At 53.5% G+C, this 25,236-nt stretch overlaps 8 protein-coding genes across 8 annotated transcripts in view; 3 read left to right on the top strand and 5 right to left on the bottom strand.

Moving 5' to 3' along the window:
• The window catches only part of ATEG_00460 (ABC transporter ATP-binding protein), a gene marked incomplete at both ends in the record, with an annotated part of 4,237 nt that extends 1,049 nt beyond the window's left edge, over positions 1-3,188 (bottom strand). The window contains 3 exons of the mRNA XM_001210546.1: positions 43-622; positions 716-3,037; positions 3,126-3,188. Of these exons, the coding sequence (XP_001210546.1) occupies positions 43-622; positions 716-3,037; positions 3,126-3,188 (2,965 nt within the window). The remainder of the gene's footprint in view (positions 1-42; positions 623-715; positions 3,038-3,125) is intronic.
• Positions 3,189-5,847: 2,659 nt separating this feature from the next.
• On the bottom strand, positions 5,848-9,881 carry ATEG_00461 (uncharacterized protein; the record flags this gene model as incomplete). The annotated part of the gene is made up of 3 exons (XM_001210547.1): positions 5,848-7,684; positions 7,744-9,146; positions 9,198-9,881. The coding sequence occupies 3 exons, from the start codon at positions 9,879-9,881 to the stop codon at positions 5,848-5,850; spliced, it is 3,924 nt and encodes a 1,307-aa protein (XP_001210547.1).
• A 2,225-nt stretch (positions 9,882-12,106) lies between these two features.
• ATEG_00462 (uncharacterized protein) lies at positions 12,107-12,576 on the top strand (the record flags this gene model as incomplete). Its single annotated transcript, XM_001210548.1, has 2 exons — positions 12,107-12,421; positions 12,511-12,576. 2 exons carry the CDS (start codon positions 12,107-12,109, stop codon positions 12,574-12,576), a joined length of 381 nt encoding a protein of 126 aa, XP_001210548.1.
• Positions 12,577-13,328: 752 nt separating this feature from the next.
• On the bottom strand, positions 13,329-14,519 carry ATEG_00463 (mitochondrial 54S ribosomal protein mL44; the record flags this gene model as incomplete). Its single annotated transcript, XM_001210549.1, has 1 exon — positions 13,329-14,519. The coding sequence occupies one exon, from the start codon at positions 14,517-14,519 to the stop codon at positions 13,329-13,331; it is 1,191 nt and encodes a 396-aa protein (XP_001210549.1).
• An 883-nt stretch (positions 14,520-15,402) lies between these two features.
• Positions 15,403-16,626, bottom strand: ATEG_00464 (uncharacterized protein; the record flags this gene model as incomplete). Its single annotated transcript, XM_001210550.1, has 3 exons — positions 15,403-16,262; positions 16,313-16,548; positions 16,613-16,626. 3 exons carry the CDS (start codon positions 16,624-16,626, stop codon positions 15,403-15,405), a joined length of 1,110 nt encoding a protein of 369 aa, XP_001210550.1.
• Positions 16,627-17,213: 587 nt separating this feature from the next.
• capA (adenylate cyclase-binding protein) lies at positions 17,214-19,028 on the top strand (the record flags this gene model as incomplete). The annotated part of the gene is made up of 4 exons (XM_001210551.1): positions 17,214-17,260; positions 17,359-17,608; positions 17,674-17,975; positions 18,032-19,028. 4 exons carry the CDS (start codon positions 17,214-17,216, stop codon positions 19,026-19,028), a joined length of 1,596 nt encoding a protein of 531 aa, XP_001210551.1.
• Positions 19,029-19,425: 397 nt separating this feature from the next.
• On the bottom strand, positions 19,426-22,556 carry ATEG_00466 (exocyst subunit SEC5; the record flags this gene model as incomplete). The annotated part of the gene is made up of 2 exons (XM_001210552.1): positions 19,426-20,154; positions 20,211-22,556. The coding sequence occupies 2 exons, from the start codon at positions 22,554-22,556 to the stop codon at positions 19,426-19,428; spliced, it is 3,075 nt and encodes a 1,024-aa protein (XP_001210552.1).
• A 487-nt stretch (positions 22,557-23,043) lies between these two features.
• On the top strand, positions 23,044-24,595 carry ATEG_00467 (isocitrate dehydrogenase (NAD(+)) IDH2; the record flags this gene model as incomplete). The annotated part of the gene is made up of 6 exons (XM_001210553.1): positions 23,044-23,133; positions 23,188-23,253; positions 23,397-23,483; positions 23,543-23,665; positions 23,732-24,451; positions 24,524-24,595. 6 exons carry the CDS (start codon positions 23,044-23,046, stop codon positions 24,593-24,595), a joined length of 1,158 nt encoding a protein of 385 aa, XP_001210553.1.
• Positions 24,596-25,236: the final 641 nt, after the last annotated feature.

The following is a 25,236-nucleotide window of genomic DNA, read 5'->3' on the forward strand; positions in this document are numbered from 1 at the left end:
ACTGCGTCTGCGAGTAGAGGCCCGCGGCGATCTGCCGCGAACCCCACCAGTACGCCAGGGCGTATACGAGGTTGCTGATGCTGAAGGCCAGCGCCAACCAGATATTGCCGTGGGCAATGGCCTTCATGGTTTCGCGGTAGGGGTGCTTCAGAGCCCGGCCGAACACCTCGTATGATTGTTTCTCGAGAGAAAAGGCCGACACCGCGCGTAGGTTGTCGACCGCCTCGACGGTGATGGCCGTGGCCTTTGCGAACGCTTTTTGGTGGCGCTCCGCGAACTTCGCTTGCACGCGTAACTTCATCATGCCCGCGACCAGCAACACAGGAATGGTTGGGAACAATACGATGGTGATCTTCCAGGCGATTGCGAACGAGATCACCAGGCCCGCCACCAGATTCACGGCCGTCGCCAGCAACAGCCCGATGGTAGACCCGGTGATTCCGCTCAGTGCGGAGGCATCTCCGGTGATATATGTGATTAGCGTTCCCGGAGTGCGATCCTCCATCCCATGCCACTGCATCGTCTGACCCAGTAGGGATCGCAGAGACAAGACTCGGATGCGGTACAGGACCTTGTCTGCAGCCCAGCCAAAGGCTGCGCCACCAACCACATTGGCCGACAACTCGACGATGGCGAGAATGAAGAAGAGCAATCCATAGAGGTTGCCGCTATCACTGATGGCATCGGCGCCCCGGCAGGGGCTCAGGCTTCCTACCGTGTGACCAAAGACAACGGCTTCGGCAGAGTAGCTACCACCGATAATGCAGGACATACCCAGGCCTAATAAGATCAAGGGGAGATTGGGCCGTAGAAGGGAAAACGTATACTTGGTGCTAAACCACCCCGAACGCTTCTTCGGCTTCTTCTCCTTCTTTCCCTTGTCTTTGCCATTCTTGGATCCATCCGGTCCATCACTGTCAACAACGGTGTCCTCCGTCACGTCGGATCCGCTGCCACCCACTAGACCCTCCTTCTCGTCGGCGACCTTGGTGCTCTCTGAGGCCAACTTTCTTTCCGAGGAAACCTCGCGGATGGAATCATCCGAGGCGGTCAGATCTTCCATGCTCAGCTTCCCCAGGTTTTGGAGTCGCACCATCTCTGCATAAACGCCACCCTGTGAGACGAGATCCGCGTGGGAGCCTTCCTCGGCAACCTGGCCCGCCTTGACGACGACAATCTTATGGGCATCTTTCGCCGTGGCCAGTCGATGGGCAATCGACACAGTGGTCACACGTTCGGAGACTTTGGACAACGCAGCCTGGATCAACTGCTCGCTGGTGGAATCCAACGCAGCTGTGGCCTCATCTAGGATAAGCAGACGGGGCTCCCGCACCAAGGCGCGGGCAAGGGCTATACGCTGTTTCTGACCTCCGCTCAGTTGGTTTCCAGCCGCACCCACGTGGGTCGCAAATCCATGGGGCAAGGCCTCGATGAAGTTCAGCGCATTGGCCGTAGCGGCTGCCTGTCTCACTAGGCCGACAATCTCCGAAACCTGGCGGTCGTAGGCTGAAAGGGCTTCTCGCTCAGAGACTCCGCTTCGAATTTTCTCAGCCAGGTCGGGCAGACTCGAATCCAAGATGAAAGGGGCAAGAGGTTGATGGTGCGCTGCAGCAGAAGACACCAGACCGTAGGCGATGTTCTCCAAGATCGATCGGTCCAGCAAAGACGGTTCCTGCTGGACGAATCCGATGTTTCCGCGCAGATAGCGAACGTTCAGTTCACGGAAATTTCTCCCTCCAATAAGGACTTCTCCAGAATTGGGGTCGTAGAACCGCTCCAAGAGAGAGACCACCGTAGATTTCCCTCCACCAGAGGGGCCGACAATGGCCGTATGCTTTTTAGCTGGAATGGAGAAGCTCGTGCCCTGCAACACCGGCACGTCCGGGCGAGAGGGGTAGGAGAAATGGACGTCGCGGAACTCGATCTCTTCCTCGCCGAAGGCGGCAGACTTATCGCCTTCATCGGAAGTTCCATCGATTTCGGACGGGCGGTTGATGACCGCAAGAAGACGCTCGGAAGCGCCAGCCGCTTGGGCAAAAACATGGATGAAAGGAGCCACCTGACTCAAAATAAAGGAAGCATCAATGAGCACGAAGATCACGGTATAGACGGAACCCACTGACACGCCATCGCCATTGTTGGCTACCGAGTGCGAGATCATCTGCGAACCCTCCCAGAACGCAAGCGCGTTGGCCGAGTATGCCACAAAGTACAAGAAGCCAAGCTGTGCCGCATGTGTACAAGCTTTTTTGAGCGCATCCTTGTGCGATTGAGATAGATAGGTGGCAAAGCGGCCTTCCAAGCGGTCGTTCGCATTGAACGCATGGACCAGCGTCAAGTGGGACAAACTCGACGATGCAATGGAGGTAGCTGCGTTGACATTCGTGGCGATGCGGCCAGCGTATTTCTTGATGTAGTGACCTCCCAGGAGGGACATGACCATGAAACAAGGTACGACAGACACCAGCATTCCCGCAATCCGGGGCACCTTGAGGAAGGCGACGATGTAGGAGGCCACGAAATACGAGATGGTGGTGATTACGAGACCGACCTTCTCCGAGGTGCCGGACTGCACGACCTCAATGTCGCTCACCAGTCGCGAGATCACGTCGCCCGACGGGAGAGATTCGATAAAGTTTGCGTCTTGTTTGATTATACTCTCAAAATAGCGTCGACGGTAGCGACGGGCCAGCCGCTCACTTACCGTGCACCAACAGGAGGTATGGATGTAGATACTGCAGAAATTTGCGATGGTGATGTAGATCACATAGAGTACTTTCTGTCGGACGCTCGCGCTGAGATCGGCATCGGCGCTTGCGGTGCTCGAGCAGGTCGCCGTATTGAGATCGTTAATCAGGTCACCGAAGACGATTCCGAGCAGGGGAAACGGGACGCCACCCGCAATGGCGAAGATGACGCCGAAAACAATGAGGAGAACATCGGTGATGGTATAGTCGAGCGAGAACAAAAGGCGGAAATAGGCGAAGAATTTCGCCAGGTCTCCCTTGTCGGGGATATACTTCTTCACATGTTGCGTCTGAACCGAAAGACAAGGTCAGCATCAGTTCCCTCGTCTGTCTCTTCCAACGACGACGAGATAGAAATTTCGAGGACAGGGGACATACAAGGCCAACAGGTTTACTCGTGGGACTATTCTGTCCGTCCGTGGATGGCTGTACCTCTGACATCATGCGCGATTGGGTAGTCCGAGGTGCACGGGAACTACCTAGGTAGATCGCACTGAAGATCGAGCTCCCTGGTTGAAGATGGAGAAGCTAGGAATTTTTGGCGGGGCTCCAAGAGTGCGAAGGGCCTCACTGAGAGCGAGAAGACCCAAACACAAGGGAATAAAAGAGACCTTCCACCAGCAATCAACGAGCAACCGGCGAGGAGTGAAGCGATTCACCCAAATGGAGTCTCCCAAGGACCATCCCTAAGCAGCGATTTTGATATTTAGGGCGAAGACTCGCGACGTGAAGGAGAGGACGAGGAGACAGTCAAGCGGAGAGAGGGGAAAGAAGAAGAAAAAGGAAGGGAACAGGGTGGAATTATGCAAAGAAAATAGAGAAGCAACAGAGTTCTACTCTTGACAAACCAAAATCCACTAAAGCAAACTGAAGAGCCACTAATTCCAGCACGATGACACACAGGCAGGGCGACGAAGGGCCTGAAGAGGGGGTCGGATCCCATCATAACGGCTCCGGTAGCGGCGAGAAGGAAAAAAAAAAAAAGAAAAAGAAAAAGAAAAAGAAAAGCGGAGAAGAAATGAGGCCGATGATGTTCATTTCTATCCCATCCCCACTTGGTATCAGGGGAGAGGGGCGGCTGCAGAGTGGGTAGTATTATTGTTCTCCCCTTGAAATGCCTGGGTTTTCTTCCTTGGGTTTCTCTCAAACGATAAATGCTCACTTCTGACCTAGGCCGACTATCTGATCAAAATTCTATCCATCAAACCTCCGTCCAACCTGCAGGGACGCTACGGGAGCGATGGCCACGAATCGGAAGATTTTTTGGTGGGAGGCTTCGAGACCGGAACGCAGTGGGCCACCAGCATCGGAGAGAGAATTCATCATCCCAGTCCCGTCCAATGCTGCTCGGCTCACTCGGCGGGTGGACGATCAAGAACCACAAATGGAAGTACGTCAGCCACCGCCGAGACGATTAGGATGTAACTACTCCGTACGGAGTATCGAATGTTTTTCCTTTTGGTGGATGTACTTGGCGTGGGACGTGGTGGGCGCCATCTGATAACCCTGTCTGCACTTCACTAATAATGGTGATTAACTCCAGATGGATTAGTTCCCTACAGAGTTTCGGTCTATATCTTGCAGCTGCTTCATTTCTGGACAGAGAAAAGATGATCCCATCTTTCAGATCTTGCGCATTCGATCTCTATGAGTACCCACCGTTTGTTCTCCTTTTTATCCCCTACCTAAGTGATGCCTGTGATGCCTACCTATGATGCCTGACAAGAATACAACAGCGTAGAATACCTGTACAGAAACAAGGCGTCAGTCCCATGAACTATCGCACCAGAAAACTCTGGTACTACTGGCCTACCCACCCAAAATGGGGGGATTTGGCGCGTCTGCATCCACTGTCGGGAATCCTCGCCCGGCTGATTGATTAGTCGTGTCCACATCCTGCAAAAGATCTCGGCGCCCCTTTCCAACCGGAGAAGGGAATCCGGAAGAGAGAGGAAAAAGGAGAAATCCCAGCGTTGGAAGACGAACCAGGGATAGGGTGTCTCTTGTCCAGAAACTGGCAACCCTGAAGGATCCATCATTTGTTTCCATGTTCAGTTTATCTAATCTGATTGATTGATTGATAAAAATCTGCATGGATCGCAGTCTGTCTCACGTGAACCGGCCCATCCCTGGCTTCCCCCTCCCCCCTCTTCCGGGCCATTCCTCGGTATCCTGGTCTTGACCTTAGTAACCCGCCGTGCAGATTACGTACGCTCACCATTCATCTTCCCGACCTCCATGTCGTTTCACGTTGGACAAAGGAGTAGCCCGACATGAACTCTCCCCTATTACTCACTTCCAGATGAAGCGGGAAGAAGTGTTCGAGAAGATGGCCACACCCCCACCCGGTGGATAACAGCTCCGAAGTCAACTGACTCCAGTGACTAGTCAGCCGGTGACAAAGAGAGAACAAAAAAGAAATTCGAAAAGGGGTTCAATTCAAGTGGCTCCGCTATGGAACATCAACAGAATCTAATCAGATCGGCATCTGATCAGATTCACCGGCCTTCAGGCATTCCCGACCAGCCTGTTGCTCCCGCCGATATTCGGTCGTTCCAAGAATCCAGAGCAGAACGGTCCACGGCTCCACAGCTCCACGGTCCATCACCATGAGTTAGAGTCATGAAGCTGCCACTTTCCAAGACTCCTTGCCACAATGCTAAAGAGAATTTGAGGTTCGCTCTGAACCAGAAATAACGTACACCATCCCACGAGCTCTGGGTTCGGCATACATTCACCACGCATGGCAACACTCAAGATCTCCTCTGGCCACAATACTTCTGACCCGGCTGGCTCATCCGCCGTCCTAATGTTCCGGAATTCGCGGACCTGGGGAGTCTAGGGTCGCCAGGCGATTACAGGATTTGGACAACAATGTCTCTACCTAGGTACTTTCGGATGGAAGACGGGTCAGACTCACTAACCACATTGATGGGATTTATTGTAGGGATAATGTATTGTGAAGCTATCTGTACCAGTAGCGGCTACTTAACATAGCGAGTAGCGAGTGGAGAACAGGTAAGGAATAGGTGAAGATAAATACACTTTTTTTGGTTTTGTTTGCTTTTCCCAGCCCCGACCTCAACAGTCCCGCCTAACCTCAGACGAGGCCTTTGTGCAGTTTATAAAGATAATAGCAGATCATGCTTCTCGTGAAAGGATCTATCGGTTCCCCCGCAAGTTTCCAAAAATGCTCGTCGCTGGACAAAAACCGACGGACCTGCTGACACAGTGCCCCAATGGTCGATCGAGCGCTAATGTGGCCGCGCATCATACAGTGTACTGCATAATGAGCCACTTGTGACAAGGTTGATTCCGGAAGTTGGGCCTGTCGCTGATTCAAAATCTTGAGCGTCTTCGTAAGAAAAACGACGCCCATCACCACGGCCTGGACGTTGGGGAAATCATCCGGCAGTGATCTAAGACACTGCACAACACTGACCACGAGATCGGGTAGATGACACGCATAAAGCAGATCGTCCGCAATTTGGCGGAGGACGGTGATAAGGTAATACCGCGATTCGAAATAGAGTGTTGTCTGGAGGAGAGCGGGAAACACCTGGGCATGAGTGTCGGAAAACCAGGTTTCGTTGTATGCAAACATGAACCGGATGGCCTTGGCGACCTGTTGTTTGTGGTGCAAAGAGGAAACCATCCGTTTTTGATCATCGCCGTATTTGGGGTCTCGTGCCAGGTCTTCGAGGAGCACCTTCAGAAACTCGTTGTATCGGTCCTGGGTCTCGAAAAGTTCGTCATGATATGCAATCAGCGATTGGAGTTTCCGATATCCAAACATGTCGATGGCCCCCATTCTGATGTAGACAATCGCAGACTCAATCACTTCCCGCGCGTGTTTCAGTTCCTGTGACTGTGCGCTCACTTGTCTTCTTCTTGTCACCAGATCGTTCAGCTGCCCCCAGCGACGAGTAAGCGGATCGTTCCAATCAAGCTCTCCCTGGTGCGTGCGTCTCCGCATCCTCTGTTTGGGCACGTGGACGTCTCCGAGTGTGAGTTCTTCGGCTGTCAAAACGATTCGTTCGGGATCCTCCGTGTCCGGCCTCTTCATATCTTGTATGTCCTCCGTGTCATCCGATTCGCCTGACTGGTTGGTTTCCGCCAATGTCTGTGATTCTCCCAGTTCCACTGGTCGCTCGGGGACCGCCAGTCCTTCCGGAAACTTTGACTCGCCTGACTTCGATTCGGTGTGCGCTTCGATCGCCATCACCTCAGAAGCCTTCACTTCGGGGGCCTTTACTTCGGGGGCCTTTACTTCGGGGGCCTTCACTTCGGGAGCCTTCACTTCGGGAGCTTCCACTTCGGGAGCCTCCGCTGTGACAGCCTTCATCTCCGATAGCATCATCTGGTCTGCAAACCTTACCCCAGGAGACTTCGGAGACTTCGAATCCGGTGTGACGGGCCCAATGGGGATTTTGATTCCTTCAGGGCGTTTAACAAGAATTGACTTCGGAGTTGGTTTTTGGTCCACTTGGGGCGACCCGGAAGCGCCGTTGACAAACGTTCTCTTGGTGGGTGACGGCGTTTGGACGTTAGAGCGGCCACTTCGAGGTGATTCGTGACGCAGTTCGGTCGGCGCAGGTCTGCGGCCGGGTCCGGCGGTCGCTGGGCGAGTCACCTTGACTCCCCGTCTGACGGGCGCCGACGACAAAGTCGATTTCTGGCTTGCGGGCTTTGGGTCGGTCAATGCAGCATGGGCCGTTTCGGGGCGAGGGGGCAACGACTTCGTGTTGCCTAGGTGCGCTTTCTTCTGCGCAGCGATCGCTTCTCTCAGTGCTGACCGTCCTGGGGTTGACGGGGTGCTCTTTGAGGTAGGTTTCTGTGGCGTGGGCACTTTGTTGGACGTAGATCCGACATTGCCTGGTCTTGCCGGATCCTTCTCCAACAGCGTTCGTGACTTCGTATCAAGGTTCGACATAATCCTATGTCATGTTAGCGAACAAGGCAGCGTTGGCAGCTTCGTGAAACAGGGCGGACTTACCCATCGGAACGACCTGGCCACACACGGGCAAAGGCCCAAAAGGTGCTGCGCATGGCTTCCCTAACCCCGGGGTTGGCGTCCGAAAGACCCTTCTTGATACATCTTGCTAATGTATCGGCCCCACCACCGTGCTCAATGGTTGACTTGTGGTGGGCTTGTTTGTTGATCAAAGTCTTCAACCACCCAGCGGAGAAGACCCGAAGTTGCACGTTCCTCTCTTCACAGGCTGCTGTGACGTGCTGCAAGATGCGCGATGTATAAGATACATTTTGCAAGACAATATCCACCGTTTCGTTTGCGAGTGCCGCGGTGATCTTCTTCATTCCGCCACACAATTTGACCATGTGCAGCATGATGATTTCAACCATTGAATCGATTCTGGGCCCGCACGCCCTGGCCATTTCCTGGATCAGACGACATCCGGTGGTGGACAACTGGGTCCGCAGTGAATTCACGACTTTGAATACGCCGTCAAGGATGGTTCTCATAGATGAGACATAAACCATGGGAAACTCGTGCGGTGCGTTTGACAAGGTCAATCGGCGTAGGGTGGTGACACCACGGTCGCGAAGCATCCAGTTCGCCTCGGTTTCTCGGCCTTCGAAATGAGGCAGCATCGTCTTGATGATGTCCTCAAGTTCACGAGACGAAGAGACAAGAAGGGGCTGAAGTTGTTCGCCTTCCTGGGACTTGGGGATTTGTGCTGGTGCTCTTTGTTTGAGCTCGGTAGTATTGGACTGAGTCGCTGTGGGGGCCCTGACATGTTTCAGGGGGTTTGATCTCGATGATGTTTGGAGCGTCTGAGGCTCCTCGGCGTCCACTGCAGGGGCGGGCCTGGTGGAGGTAACGGGTTCAGCTCTCGACGCCGGCCGGGACGTGGATGCGGTGGATGTAACTGGTTCAGCTCTCGAAGCCGGTCGAGCCACAGAAGCCGTGTATATGATCGATTCAGCTCTAGGCGCGGGTTGTTGTGGAGGCTGTTCGTGAGTGTCGGCGATAGATGTGGGCCTAGGCTGTAGGCGCGGCTCGGCTCTCGACACTGGCCGGGATGTAGATGCAGCGTGCGTAATCGGTTCTGCGCGAGAAGCCGGCCTAGATAAAGATGCAGCCGCTGCTAGAGGGTTCCGGTGCTGTCTGGTGGGTTCGGTCCGAGAGACTGGTCGCGACGTAGCGGAATCCGATTCCAGTCCAAGGCCACTGAGAACCGCAGCGACAATGGACTTTCGCACATGCTGTTCCGCCATTTCCCGCTGGAGGTCGGCCTTGGCATGTGCCGGGGCGCTGTTGAATAAGCCGACAACGGTCGATTTGGCCGTATCACGGACGGCGCTGTCTGCGTCCTCGAGACACGCCACGAGACTCGCCACATATGGTCGAAACAGGAGGTCATGCGAAGTGTGCATCTGGACGATTCAGTTAGGTCGAGCCAAAGCGCTGGACAGAGATGAACTTACGCTCAAAATCCACGTCAAGCTGGCCTCTTTCGCCTTAGGGTTCCTCCCCACGAGGGCTGTGCCCAAAACATGCTTCTCGGCGTCCATTGGTGCGGCTTTCCACAAATCGGCAAATGCCTGGGCGGCCAAAGCCCGCACACGCTCCTTATGATCGCCCAGGCGCTCAAGAAGAGTCGGGTAGAGACTGCGGGCATGAGCTGCTACTTCGGTGTGGAGCTCTTCAATGAAAAGCCGCTTCAAAAGGTGCGAAAGGGTGGCGAACCCGGCGGTATAAATGTGAATGTTATTGTGAGCAATCGCCAGTCGTAGACAATCGAACAGGCTTGGTATCAGACTTGCTGGTACATTCTTTTGTTTGATATCTGACTTGACGCTGATCAGACGGTCGTACTTGTTCTCAATCGACAGATTCGGGTTTGTCAGAGCCGCCTGCAAATCGTCGACTTTCATGTCCATGGTGACTGTCACTGTATGATGGTCATCGGCTTGTTGCGTCTGTTGAAGGGCATCCGAGAGAGTCCCCGCACGAGCACGTTGGAGGGCCTGACGACCCAATTCAGTGAACTCCTTCGCGATCAGGCGGAGCTCGTCAGACTTGGACCGGAGCTCGTCAGACTTCGACACAACAAATCTGCAGACGTTCACGGGGTTTACAATAAAACTGAATATGCGTGTGACTGGCATGTTGAAATATGATCAGCCTCGCAAGCAAAAACACAAGCAAAAGAAAAAGAACAGCGGAATCGAAGCAGAAAAGACGACTTTTTTTTGGCTTTTTTGGTTGATTCTCTTGAAACGTCCAGGCAAACAATACTCTGAACGCCGGAAACAGTGGAAAAGCAAGACAGAAACAATGTTTTTGGGGTTTTTGTTTTCGATGATTCTTGTAAAACGACAAACAGAACGAAGCTTTGAAAGCAGCACACGACGAAAAGAGCAAAGGGGACGATTTTTTTGCTTTCCTTGTGCAAGGCAACAAGAAAAACGACGCTTTGGACGTAGAAAACGACGAAAGAAGCAGTGGAACGAAGCAAAGAGATGAGGGTGGTAGCGGAGAGAAGAGCAGAGGGTTGTAGGAGAGAAGAAACGGGGGAGGGTGAGGGGGGGCTCATATACCCCCCAAAACAGACAACGAGGAGGAAACTGCATACCTGATGCTGAAGTGGTAAGGTAGGTAGTTGCGTCGGTCGACTGTCGAGCTGTTGCGGGCAAGAAGGCGAGGAAGGCGAGGAAGGCGTGGAGGGTGGGGGAAGGTGCGCGCGGAAGCGTATCGAGGGTAAACAGTGTCGCGGGAACACGGAGAGGTGACTGGAGGAGGTGTCGGAGGCGTGCGATGGACGAGTCGTCGAGGAAGAGGTGATTTCGAAGAGGAGGAGGAAGAGAAGAAGAATCGCGGCGACGAAAGCGACGGAGGGACGTTGACAGCAACAAACCGGGGGGAGGGATGGCCGATAAGCGAGTAAACGCGCCGATAAGCGCTTCGTCGGATCCACCCTGTCTCGACGCACAGGAATGTGCGGTTGATTGACGAATGCCTACGTACTACATCGGTCGCTAGATTATGACAAGTCCAGAGAGAAATATTTACATCTTCATCCAGTCCTCATAAAGTCCCTGCGCGGAGAGACCACCGGTTGAGGTACAAACCGGTGGGGGGTTTGTTGATGTTGTCCCCTGATCCTTTCCGTCTTTTTTCCCCTTTGCTTTTGTTTACCGGCACCGGACCCTATCCATGGTTACCAAACCCCTTCGCCATTTCTGCCAGAGATCGCCTATTAGAGATCCGGAAGCCTAAGGATGTTTGGTTCACAGTCAGAAGTAATCGAATCTACTAGAATGATACTCCCAACGGATCAGGTTCTGCTGCGTTCGATAATGATACTCTCCTCCGAAACTGGAGTCCCCCGCTAGGCGTAAACGGGAAAGATCAAAACACAACGCTAGAAAGGGCATTCTCGACGGGAGAGAGCCCTGGAACAGTAAACAAAGCGGTGGATGACCTCATGGGACAACGCGCCGGTGCCCAAGCAGTACCTGACACTGTACCTAGTTGATCCATCTTATTCATTCTGAGAGTGTCTACTCCGTACTAGTTGAGTTACAATGTTTGGAGTACAGTAGTTACTTTAATCAACAACGCATGTAATTCAGCCCAATCAGACGCCTCCGGTAGACCCCCCGATCGCCGCTCCAGCGGTGGATCACAAGCGACAAGCGTCCTGTGAGAAGATCACGGTTCATGACGGATTAGCACCTTGCTCCATCGTACTGAAGTCTGACGGTCTTCATTAACAATGGGATGCCTCCTTACTGCAATGGACCAGCCTGTCACATCACCTGGGTTGATCTGGCTTAGGTACCTATATAGTCTACCACCTACCTAAGCCAACCCTGCAGGAACGTCCCACATGATTGAGTTTATTTATGGCCTTTGTCCATATTAAAGTGTCTGGTGGCTTTCGCATTCTCATGTACCTGGACGGGTAAGGCTGATGGCTATGACGTGATCTGTATCGAGATCCATCTGACGGGAGAGGTATATATATATATCAGGGTAGGACGAGACCGCATGGGATGCATAATCAACCTTCTGACTCGCCATCATCATTGGAACTACACATCAAGTAGCCTTCTACCGGGATTACTCCGAACCTCATCATGGACGCAGACCGGGTTTGTCAACGCTGCGCAGACATCCCATGGCCAGCGGACCCTCTGTTTTCGGAAAGCCACAAGCAACGCCTGATAAGCATACCTACAGTATAGAACGCCCCAACGCCCCAACGCCCCTCATCCACAACCTATACTCATCATTCTCACGCTCAACCTCGTTTATATCATAATTCTACACCATCCTTAAAATAAGTGGAACCATCCGTACCGCAATATCCTATGATCGCGTTGCCACCATGACCAGGTCCTCTGATCCCGTCCCCTCCGCAGCTCCGCAACCCGATACCTCCCAAGACACTCACCCACCAGACCACGCAAACTCCAAGCCGAATCTGCGTCTTCACCAAGAAGATATACGCCATCCCGGCACAAAGACCTTCACCTTTCTCATCCCCGACCTTGTCGCGGTCCTCGAGACCGCCCTCACTCATATCGTCGCGAATCTCTATACCCCGCCTCCGCCGTCATCCCACCGCACTTTCACCCCCAGCATCCCCGCGACGCGATCGGTGACCATCGTCCTACGCGACTTCAGCGGCGTCGCATACACCGTGGGCCGAGGGGACGATAAAGAGATCGATCTCTCGCTATCGTACATCGTCCAAAGCGGTCGATATGCTGACCCCACCGCCGAGCTCAGAGGCGTCTTGACTCACGAGCTCGTCCATTGCTACCAGCATACGGCGCCTCCGTGTGCGAAAAATGACTGCGACATGCCGCAGCCGCCGGGCGGCTTGATCGAGGGAGTCGCGGATTTCGTCCGCTTGAAGGCCGGGCTGGTTCCGCCTCACTGGACGCGCCCCAGATCGGCAAAGGAGAGACCGGAGAAATGGGACCAGGGATACCAGCACACCGCGTTTTTCTTTGAGTGGCTGGAGGATGCGCGTGTGGGAAAAGGCGCGGTCGGCATGTTGAACGACCGGTTGCTGCGGGTTGGGTATCGAGACGGTTTCTGGAGGTCTCTGTTCGAGGCTGACGTCGAGCAGCTTTGGGAAGAATATGGGCTCTATCTTGATGCCATACCTCGAGCGCAGGAGCCGTAACCAGGAACGGCATTGCCAGCCGGAGTGGCTGCATCGCTCGGCGTTTTGTCCTGTCTGTAGCATTTTTATCAAAACCATTCGTACTGCATATCAGTTTGTGGAACATGCTTCTATTGAGTACATCTATGTACTGTCATCTAAGTAAAAGAAGATCACCCCACACCGACAAATGATCCTTCCCGTGTGAAGGGAGATTGCCCAGGAAAAGTAAAACAAAAGAAAGGAAGGAAAATCAACAACAGAAGACATGAGATGAATGAAATGAATTTCCCATACTGTACAGAACCTGATTTCGCAAATATAAGTAAACAATATGTGTGATGCTGCCTTCCCGCCCATGTCGTTGGCAGAAGCCAGCCATATGATATAGTTTCACATGTTTTCCAACGTCGTCTCATCTGAGCCCCGACCAGTCTTACACAACCACCTCGCCCAGATCCACATGGACAGGCTTCCATGCCGCAGCACCCTCTTCCTCCATCGAGCTGGGCACGCGCACATTCAGTGGGCTGTAAAGATACCAGCCCTTGAGTGCAGCCACTGCAGCCCGGGACCGAGCCTCGAGCAGACTGGCGCCAGCGCCCTCGCCCAACTTATCTTGTCCAGAATAGATACCGACGACGAAAACGGGGTGTCTGCTCTTGCGGCCCGTCTCACTGATGATCTTGGCGACGGGGGGCTCGAAGTTTTCGCGCGCGCACAGCCGGGAGAGGTCACGAGCAGGCTGCGAGAAGTTGAAGAGTTCGGAGATGTTGAGGTGACGGCTAAGGAAATGTTGCTCAAAGAATCGCTTGGCGGCAGGCCGGCCAGCATGCAGATAGATCGAGCCCATCACTGCTCGCACAAACGTGGCGCTGGCTTGTTCCGCCGTGACACCCTGGCTGGGGGCCCGCGACTGAGGCGGCTCACCAAATTCATTATCGTATACAACGCGAGATGTCATCGATACCCTCCACGACTTCCGGTCATCGTTGGGTCTCGTCGGGCTGCTGGCCGGCTCGGCATTGATGTCGGTGCCGGGGACAACTCTTTGGAATTGGAGGAGTCCAGGGTCGACCTCTCCACCGGGTACAGCCGCCATTTCCACACCCCACTCTCGTGCCATGGCCGCGAGCGTTTTCGGACCGACATAAGCGTACATGGCCGCGAAGACCACGGTCAGGGGTAGTCGGGGATATGTGCACAGAAGGTGTTCGGAGGTATAGTAGGTTAGGAGGTCATGTCCCAGCGTAGCAAGCGATTCGTTGTTGAAATTGGGATTGGGATCGGCCGAGGCGTCCACAAGGGAGCGAGCGAGCGTCTCTAGGGGTAATCGTGAGGGAAGGTAAAGTCGGGCATGGAGTGCGGCAAGTTTTGCGGACTCGCGTGCGGCCTCCACCGGCGGAGAAGGGAGGAAGTATTTTGACTGTTTCTGGGTTTGAGGAGAAGGAATTGAAGAGTCCAATGTACTCTCATCCATCAATTGCTGGCCATCGGCCTGGAGGGCTGGGGAGACCGTGGATTGGCGCCGAAGGCTATAATAGAGGTGTTGCTGCAGGCGGCCACCAGTTCTGGCCCGCGGACAGAGGCCCGAACTGCTCCATCGTAGGAGCTGCAGCCTCTTCATCTGGACAGTGAGGGGGTTCGAAGAGAGCCTAAAACCCAGGGCGATTGAAAAAGCGGTAGTACCGAACGGGCGCGGGAAGGTGGGCGTGGGAGACTGAAGCACAGGACCGGTCCAAATTGATGCCGGACGAACTTTTGGCGCCTGGAGAAAAGTCGAGCTTCGGCGGAAGTCACGGGGTCTGGCGGTCGTGTGTGAGTGCCGCTAATCCCCATCGGGCACTAGTGTCACGGGATCTGGGACGAGGGACGTCGACGGTCATTTCGGCTTCAACCACCACCTTTCGAATCTCGCTCCATTGCTTTGATTCCTTTCCCTCCCATTCTTCTAAACTCGTCCTAAACAAAATGGGCGGAGGCGGCAAGATCCCGTATGTATTCTCCGGTCTACTTTTCCCGAACAATTGAGGACGCCCGTGGTCGCTAACAAGTCTCTGCCGCAGGTACCCCAAGGAAGTCTGGTCTCCTGCTGGAGGCTGGTACGCTCAACCCGCGAACTGGCGAGTCAACACTGCTATTATGGGAGCCGCTGTTATCGGTATCGCCGCTGTGACTTGGAGCATCAGCGCCGACCGGGAGCGCCGGGACAAGATGCCGGAGCCCGGTAGATTCTTCCCTAGTCGCTAGTCAGTCTTGTCCTATCCTGAATGTCCTCTGCTTGTGTTATGCGGAAACTGACGTTTGTTATTTTCCTGAGCAGCTGGAGCAAACAGATCATCGAGCACGAGAGACAGCAAGCCGCGAAGAACGAGTCATAAAGCGGCAGAAATGGAATAATCAAGGAGTGGCAGAAAGTGCGGAGGTGTTTTTATGGCATTTGCAGATTCTTTATTCATGTTCTATATTCTAGTGGGCTGTACGACAATAGAAGGGCGTTCTTCACTTGGTCAATTGATCCGGAAGTGCTTTGTGGGAGACTCTTCGATTGTTCGATACAATCGCTGTGTGTACAGACGGACTCGTTCCGGAAATTCAGTTTCGTTCCAAAGTTCTTTCCCATCGGTAGAAGTTGACATTCGAGGCACACCGATCTGCTCGACCACGAAGCTCGCCGCCACGGTTGCGAAGATCAAGGCATGTAGGACGGGGTTCAGCTGACCCGAGGCTTTCACTGCTTCCTGCCAAGCTGTGGATTTTGACAGCACTGAATCAATCACGTTCGCGGGTGTCCTTCCCATAGTCACCATGCCCTGGGCCAATGCGCCCAAGAACGAATTTCCGGCACCTGTAGGGTCAATCACAGCGGCGGCGCCAGTGGTGTCGGGTTGGTGATAAGCAGGTAGCCAGATCCGCTGCGCCCTGGAATACGCATAGCTGCCGTCTTTTCCCGCCCTAATGACCAAATGGCCCTCTCCGTTGTGGCCTATTCCAGAATCCAAGATTCTGCGCACTATGTCTTTGCCGAAATCGCTCTCTTCGCTCCAGCCTGGTTGACCGAACATCATCCCAAGCTCTAATTCGTTCGGACTCACAACATCTACAACCTGGTTGGCAGCGAGGAACTTCTCCTGCTCCTCCGGGGTACAGAGATCTGGGACAGGCTCCCAGACAAATATGGGTCTTTTCGTGTGGTCCCCAGGAGGAACCTTACCTTCCCGCTGCAGTTCTTCACGCCGGCGTATAATGTCCTCCACGATGGATATGCAACGACCAGCAGAGCACACCATATGGAAAGTTTTCGAAAACACCTGCACATCAGACAGCATCGACGGTTCCAGTCGGAGCTTGGGTGTCAGGTACTTGAAGTCTGCAGCTTGTCAGCAGGGTATTAGTATATTGAAGGAGAAAAGTACACACCCCGCTTCTCATTCACACCGTAACCGTTCCATGCCCTGGTGGTCAATCGTCCAGGATCTTTTCGAATCACACAGGCAGTGTCCCACGAGTTGATGACCTCCAGAACATCTGAAGGAAAATCAGACCCAACATCTACAATCCAACTGACCGATTGGCTGTGCTCCCTCCCAGCAACGAGACGTGCGCCGACGACCGCAAACGAGGCGGCGCCGCCGAGGACGTTCTTCACGTTGGGTCTGATACCCCCAAATTCAATGTCATCTGTGTCCAAGGGCCAGTAGCCGTAAGCATCGTACTCACTTTGCCGGGTTCATGCCAGGGTTTCGTGATGGAGCATACCGAGGATGAACATGCCCAGTGTGCAGAACTCGACATGGTGATGAGGTTGTGCGACGATTCCTGCCATTGTCGCAAAAAGGAGTGTACTATCGAGGGGCGACAGGCTTCAGAGCAACTGACAACGAATATATTTAGGGATCAAGAAGAATGAACAATGTTCCAAATCCTTTATCGCATTCATTGAGGAGAAGATCGGAAATACAGACTGATACCGGCCAACGTCATCTGCAGATTCCCGTCCCTTCAAAGTGGGCTGTACTGTAATCCGATGTATTGTACCGTCACCGCCCCGCCATGTGGATCCTGGCGGCCTCAGGCAGCACGGGTCAGGAGCACTCCGTTATTTCCAGCTTCCCATCCCATTCATCGTCATCTCTCTCCAACAACTCTCGCCTCCTGTTTCTCCGACCTGTTGCGAGGTTGTGGAATCTAATTCTACCTCCAAGAATTGACCTTACTTTGCGACACTTCAATTACAGGGTCGTTGTAGCTCCCCTACATTCATCTCTCCCCAGAGTCTGTCATTATTAGGTAGCCTCCTTTGCGCGACGGTCCGTTCAAGATGGCGACGGGAAGCCATATGCATAACTTGACCACTCTTATCAAGCGGTAAGTTATGGAATCTATGATGTTTACATATTGATCTCATTCCGTTCTGCACCCTTGCGCCGTTGTTCGTCGTTCTAACCATGTATATCACCCAACAGGCTGGAGGCCGCAACCTCCCGGTTAGAGGACATGGCGATGTCACTCGATGACCCCAATTCCCCCAAGGCTATCAATTCCGCAGGTGCCCCTGAAGCTGTGGCTTCCCCGCACCCCCAGCCTGCTCCGTCAGCTGCTCCCGTTGCTCCTCCAATTCCGCCGCAAATCCAGGATTTCGACACGTTGATCAATCAGGATGTTAAGAACTTCGTTGACCTCGGAGAGAAGATCGGTAGCCTCGTTGCAGAACAGGTGGGTTAGCCAAAGCAATGAACATGTCGCTTTATGGATATCTGGCTGACGTTATCTCTCTTTAGTCCAAAGCTGTTTTGCAAGCTTTCGAGGCCGAGCGGACCTACCTATATGTTTCAACCAAAGCCAAGAAGACCGATTACCAACCCCCCGAACTCCTGACGGGCCTTCACAATGCCTCCGATACCATCAACATCATTCGCGAGTCCAACAGACCGTCTCCCTTGTTCAACCATCTCAGTGCCGTCGCAGAGGGCATTGTGGCACTTGGCTGGTTCTTCGAGCCCAAACCAGCTGACTTTGTCACGGAAATCGTGGGAGGCATTGAGTACTACGGCAACAAGGTTTTGAAGGAGTACAAGGAGAAGTACGTTATGCCCATTTCTCGGTGCGAGCCGGAAATACCATGCTAACCTGCTCTAGGGATCGCACTCATGTTCAGTACATACAGTCCTATTACCAGATCTTCAAGGCGCTAGCAGCGTACCTCAAGAAGCACTATCCCAAGGGGCTTACGTGGAACGAAACGAGCACGATCGATGCCCAGGAAGCCCTTGAACAAATCAAGAATGAATCGGGATCGGGCGCCGGCTCTGGAAACACAGCGCCTCCTCCTCCTCCACCTCCCCCTGTGCCAACTCTGAACGTGCCAGGAGGTGGCGTTCCTCCACCACCTCCTCCACCGCCGGGTGTCCCCCCTCCTCCTGCCGCGGCTCCTGCGCCGGATATGTCGGCCGTATTCGAACAGTTGAATCAGGGAGACACCATCACCTCTAACCTCCGCAAGGTCGACAAGTCCCAGATGACCCACAAGAACCCCAGCCTGCGCGCCGGATCTACTGTTCCGGAGCGCTCCAACTCACAGGACAGCGTCACCCGATCCAAATCCCCTGCCCCCAGCAAGAAGCCCAAGCCCGAGAGCATGCGCGTTCGCAAGCCGCCCCGCAAGGATTTGGAGGGCAACAAGTGGATTATCGAAAACTTCGATAACCCTGGTGAGATTGTCGAGATCCCTGCTCAGCAGAATCAGTCCATCCTCATCTCTCGGTGTAACAAAACTGTGATCAAGGTGTCTAGCAAAGCCAATGCCATCTCCATCGACAACTGCAATGGGCTGTCGCTCATTGTTGACTCCCTCGTGAGCAGCCTTGACGTTATCAAGTCCCCCAAGTTTGCCTTGCAGATCGATGGCGTGGTGCCCACTCTTCTGTTGGATCAGGTGGACGGTGCTACGGTGTATCTGGGCAGCCAAAGTCTGGGCACCGAGGTGTTTACTAGCAAGTGCTCGGCCATTAATGTCATGCTGCCTCCTAAGGAGGGAACAGACGACGACACCAAGGAGTGCCCGGTCCCCGAACAGATCGTGTCCTACGTCAAGGATGGTGTCCTCGTGAGCGAGATTGTCCAGCACGCGGGTTGATTCAAGATGGCTCGCCTGTCATCTTAAACCTTGGCGGTGGAATAGATTTAATACTTATTGTACTTATCTGGTCTCTGGTCTGCTAGAGAGACGACTTGACTACGTTGCTTGGATAGGTTGGTCTTGGATTTATGCCATTTCCAATATTTCTCATAGTTGTACCTAGAACATTGTAGATATATGGACCGCTCGTTGTGAGAAGCTCTTTGTCTAAGTACCTAACCTGTATTTGTGTAATTATGTCCTACTGTATAGAGCTGAACAGTTGACGGTTCCACAGATGTCTTTGGATAGAGATAGTTACTGTCCTTGATCTATACCATGAAGAAAGTGGGCTAGAATTGGTTGGTTTGATTGTTAGGTGCATCCACAGTCATACACCTGCGCCCATCTTACTTCAAGCAGAGGGTTTCTGTCCTGTATTGCTTTTCGTTTTCCTAAAGCAAGCAAACTCGCCCTTCGTCTTTTCCCTCAACCGTTTCAGGATACCTCGCATTTCACCCAGCTCCGACTGTAGCCGAGCCCGAGCTTCATGCGTCGTTCGTTGATCTAATTCAACATAGATCTGACTTTGCACGGCTGACGCATCTTCGGTAGAATACTGTGACATGGTCTGTGCAATGAATTCTGTGTCCAGGGTAGCCTGCATCAATGCCGCTAGAGTGTATGATGACCGTGAGCTGAAAGCAGAGAGGAGTGATGAAGAGACCTGGGTCAGGAGATGTTTGAGAACAATTGAAAGTAGTGGCGATGACCGTGTGGAGGGATGGCGGCTTGACGATGATGATGAGGTGGATGGGATAGTAGTCGTAATTTCGGTGTGGACCAGCACGAGGGCCAGCATCGTACTATACACGTAAGGGCGGACTTGTTCCGGTCGAGAGGCAGTAGGTTCCCATTCAGGGGAGGAAATTCCACTGTGGATGGTGGCGTTCAGGGTATTCACCGTTGGCTTGGTGTACGACTGGAACAGACGTTCGTCAATCTGACCAAGTACGTCTCGGATCGTTTTAGCTTCCTCAGTTAGCTTGACCGAGAATGCGGTCTCGAAGTTCGCCACCAGCTGGGGCACCAGATCGGACTGAAGCGCTTTGATGTTCGAGAGCGTGAGGAGAATGCGCACATTCTGGATTTTCGTTAGAACACGGCGTTGGAAAGAAGACCACGAGAGAAACAACTCACCCTATTGCGGGAGTCGACAGCATCGGCGACGAGGACCGGTGAGGCCGAGTAGTTCCGAGCTTTACTACCAGTGATGATCCATTCATTCTCCTCTTCGGGGGCTGCAGGGTGCTCCGCATTCTCAACCAAGCCGCTCAAGGCCTTGTACACGCTGGATACGAATTGTGTCCGCACCATTTGGAGGAGCTTTGCTGGCGGCTGCGTGACCACATCCACATCCCCGGATTTGACCATGGCCTCCGAGATGTAGAGTATTTTTTGCATTCCGCCGAGGATAGCATTTTCAAATGCCACAAACAAACCCGGCATCTTGGTCAAATCTCTGCGTTCCTGGTCGCGAGTCCAGTCCTCCAACAACTTACACACTTCTGCGTCTTTGCCCCAAGCAGAGCATGCCGCACGGACTGAGCGCTCCCGCGAAACACTCACCAAAGTTTTGAGGAGATCATGGACACCTCCGTCTTTTGATACCGGTCCTAGGGCCGCCATCTCACTCGCTGCGGTGCCCAGAATAACTAGGAACTGTCCAAGATAGTGCACGCCGCTGAGGGAATTCGAGAACGGTGGCCAAAACGCAAAGTCCTCCCAGGGATCTCCGCGTTTGGGAGAGGGAAGAGGCATATTCCTCGGATCAAGCTTGAATCTGGACTCGGTAGGGGTCACACCCAAACCCATCGGGCTGTTGGGAGTGGAAGGGGATTTTGGAGAGGGGAGGACGGGAATGTCCTCCGTTGGAGGGTCTGCGAACAACGATAGTACGTTTTCGCGAATCAAACTGACCAACTCAACAACTCCTTGTTCCAAACGCTTTGAATCGCTCGAAGAGAGGCGGTGATGCTTGCGACTCTCTCCTTCAAACCCAGTGGGGAGCAGTTTCTGCTTGCTCCCGTCAATGAAGGATTGTGCAGCTTCCCAGAAGTCCAAGACTTCGCCGAGAATCCCTCCTTGTGATGACAAGAGTCGCGTCAAGAATGTATGCACACACTCCCACAGCTCAATGACCTGATCCGTATCCAAAATTGTAGGGTTCGCCACAGCGCCATCACGCGGTGCCAGCCGCAGATATGATGCCACAGCCTGAGGAGTTGGCTTCTCACCGCTGGCCAGTCGACGCCTGAGGATCTCAATTTCTGCTTTGCAACGCTCGCAGAAAGAGTTGATTTTGGTCTTCAAGAATTCATACCGGCTGAGAAGCCAGACCCATATAGGATTGTCCTCCACACCCAGTTCTAGTAAAGCGCCGATCAGTTCCATATGTTCTTCAACAGGGCCCGAGGCAGTGACCGTCGTGGAGGTGGTAGGGACGTCACCAAGACGCTTCCACAGATCTCGTTTGAAAGCTTGGATTTGCTGGTCCACATCTATCCACATCCGTCCCATGGCTAAGATAATATGCGTTTCTTCATCTGTGAGCGATCGGTTCTTGCTCATGGCGACATCGGCGATATTCTTGGCGTTGTTCGCTAGGGTCCTGGCTTTGGTATATTGCTCGAACACAGATTCGTAGTCCCGTTGTTTGATGGACTTGGAGAGAAGAGCACCGATTTCATAGACGTCTCGATGTCTTTCCATCGTGTCCACAACCGACTTCAGAGCTTGTTCTCTTTCACGACCTCCCAACGCCGGGCCCCAGACTTCCTCCGCTTTGACCGAAGCTTCCAACAGAGGAGCCCGGATTCCTCTCATGCCATATTCACTCTCCTTGGTGAGGGCATTCTTCCCGGGCACTTGGTCTGTGATGTTGGCAGAAGCCACGCGAAAATGCCCTGACCTGCGTGAGCTTCGAGCAGTTGACAGGTCTTGAGATTTCCCTTGATTTCTCATTTCTGTATAGACACTATCAATTGTCGCCTTTGCGCGGACGAATCGCTCGAAATTGGCCTCGACTAAGACCTTGAGTGAGGCGGATTTCTGGTCAATTGAACGGGAGAGAAAGCCCAACCCATCGAGTAGAGTTTGGATTGAATCATCGGAGTGCGCTTGGGATAGGAAGAGCGCAGGGGAGAACGCGGTGGACGACAACAGGAACCGATTGCGCAATCGACTTTCTTCATCTAGGGACAGCCCGCGCCTTTTCAAGATCTTGAGAACACTGTCGCCTGTCCCCAGTGGGTCGGGCTCATCCATCTTGGCCGCATTGTCTCTACCATTGGGACCTTTGTACGATCCGGGGGTCGCGCCCTTGTAACCACTGTTGCTCCGCTCAAGGGCGAAGTATCGGGATCGTGAACCGCGTCGTCCCAGGGTTTCGGTATCGGACTCATCGCTTTCGTCGAGTTCCGCTGGCCACTCTTCCGGGTATGCCGAAGGGATATTATAGTAGTTGGCTACGTCAACATTCGCCATGTTGATCTGAAGACAGGTGTCGGGGAAGGGTCCAGGAGAGAGGGTGGAGGATGGATCGACAGCCGGACAAGAGGGATCACAAGGGGAGATTCATGCAGAAGAGCTGCAGGAGTGCGGGACTTAGTGCATTGAGTAAATGACCATGAAAAATGGGTTCCCAGGAGATGACGATGCGGGTGTACTCCGTACCTAGAGGGCGGAGGACGAAGAAGGAGGTTGTTTGGTTATCTGATCTAGGCAAAAGTGGACACTCTGCTGTCCTCGAGGCCCAACGCGGTTATTCCGCCGGTCGGACCGGGTGCGGCGCTGCCGAACTGGTCGTGGTTTCACACACGCTGCTCCCGTCCCGACCACCTCTTCTATCTTCTCTTCTTTTCCCCTTCCCCCCCTCCCTTTCTCCATTACCCCCCCATATCTCCAATTCCTCCTCTAATTAATCACTCTCCGTATACCCTTCCTCGGTCGCGAATCTCGGGGTTTTGTCATCATGATTGCCGCTAGAAATCTCGTTGCGCCCGCCCGCCAGTGTCTGCGGACACCACGTGTGGCCCCCAGCCTTGCGTCGCCTTTCACCCAGGTAAACCCTGCGAATTGGTCTCGTTTCTCCATTGATACTAACTTCGTTCTGTAGCTGCGTGGATATGCCTCTGCTGCCGATGAGCGTGTCGCTAAGTTCAAGGGACAGAAGGGCGCTGATGTATGTTTCGCGCTTTTTTCCAATTTTTTTTCTTGGACGGATTCTTCCCTTGATCCGAGACCTCCGCGCAATGCAAACCAACATATACAATCCCATTCGAGCCCGTCCCAAACGAAGACACTGACTCTTGTCTCTCTCTCCAGGGAAAATACACCGTGACTCTGATCGAGGGTGATGGTATCGGTCCCGAAATCTCCCAGTCCGTCAAGGACATCTTCTCTGCCGCCAACGTAACACCCACTTCATCCAAGCCGTGCGATACCGTGTCGGAATACTAAGCTTCATATAGGCGCCCATCAAGTGGGAGCCCGTCGATGTCACTCCCATTCTGAAGGACGGAAAGACCGCCATTCCCGACGATGCCATTGAGAGCGTCAGACGCAACTACGTCGCCCTGAAGGGTCCCCTCGCCGTACGTGCCGTCCTGGAGTGCGCATGCAACAGAACACCATGCTGATAAACCGTTTGTTTCGTCCAGACCCCCGTCGGAAAGGGACATGTTTCTCTGAACCTCACTCTCCGTCGTACCTTCAACCTCTTCGCCAACGTCCGTCCCTGCCGCTCCATCGCTGGCTACAAGACCCCCTACGATAATGTCGACACCGTCCTGATCCGTGAGAACACCGAGGGTGAATACTCCGGCATTGAGCACGTCGTTGTCGATGGCGTCGTCCAGAGCATCAAGCTTATCACCAAGGAGGCCTCCGAGCGCGTCCTCCGCTTCGCTTTCCAGTATGCCCGTTCCATCAACAAGAAGAAGGTCCGTGTTGTGCACAAGGCCACCATCATGAAGATGTCCGACGGTCTTTTCCTCAACACCGCCCGCGAGATCGCCAAGGACTTCCCCGATGTGGAATTCGACGCTGAGCTGCTGGACAACTCCTGCCTGAAGATTGTCACCGACCCCACCCCCTACAACGACAAGGTGCTCGTCATGCCCAACCTGTATGGTGACATTCTGTCCGACATGTGCGCCGGTCTGATCGGTGGTCTCGGTCTTACTCCCTCCGGTAACATTGGTGACGAGTGCTCGATCTTCGAGGCTGTCCACGGTTCCGCCCCTGACATCGCCGGCAAGGGTCTTGCCAACCCTACTGCCCTTCTCCTCAGCAGTATCATGATGCTGCAGCACATGGGTCTCCATGAGCACGCTGGTCGTATCCAGAAGGCTATCTTCGACACTCTCGCCGAAGGAAAGGTAAGAAACACTGTTCCAACCGTTTGCTCCCATCATGGGTAGCCGTGGCAGCATGCTGATGTATATGTTCAGGCCCTTACCGGTGACCTGGGTGGCAAGGCTAAGACCTCCGAGTACGCTGAGGCCATCATGAAGAAGCTGTAAGGGATTTGTATAGCCACGCCTTGTACTATCTTCCCCGTCTCTTTTTTTATTAGCCCTTGAATGACTTAGACCCAATACCGTGATCTATTATATGTCCCACTATGTATTTATCTTTTCCAATTAGATGCCGTCTTGAATATTGAGTACATGTTCTGTAAAAATTACATGGCGCATTCTACCCTAAGACGAACCATTGCGCAAATTTCTGGGGGTAAGGCAGTAATGCCCGCAATAAATCATGGGTGATGCGACCGTGAGAAATGACGAAGACTAGTTGTACTACACACGCAGCTTGCGCATTCTCAACCGACAAAACAAACGCCAGCCCGTAGTCATCCGAGGTATCAATACAGAATTGTACAAGTGAATCATTGTCGCCGTCGACCTCTCCTGGAACCGGTCGTGGCCGCTCTCTTCTCCTTCTGTTTCGAGCGAGATGTTTGTGCTCGGGTGCTTCGCGTCGTTGGAGAACCGCCTTCGCCATCGTCGTCGGCCTCACTATCCTCCTTTGCGCCATCGGTCCCTTCTTCGTCGCCTTCGTCGTTTCCACCTTCTTCATCCGAATCCTCGTCTTCTTCGGGCGCCCCAAACTCCTTTCGTGGGGGTTCGACTTCGACTTGGAGACGCGACGATCGAGTACC

Source organism: Aspergillus terreus, genomic scaffold (genome assembly GCF_000149615.1).
Source record: "Aspergillus terreus NIH2624 scaffold_1 genomic scaffold, whole genome shotgun sequence".
NCBI lineage: Eukaryota > Fungi > Ascomycota > Eurotiomycetes > Eurotiales > Aspergillaceae > Aspergillus > Aspergillus terreus.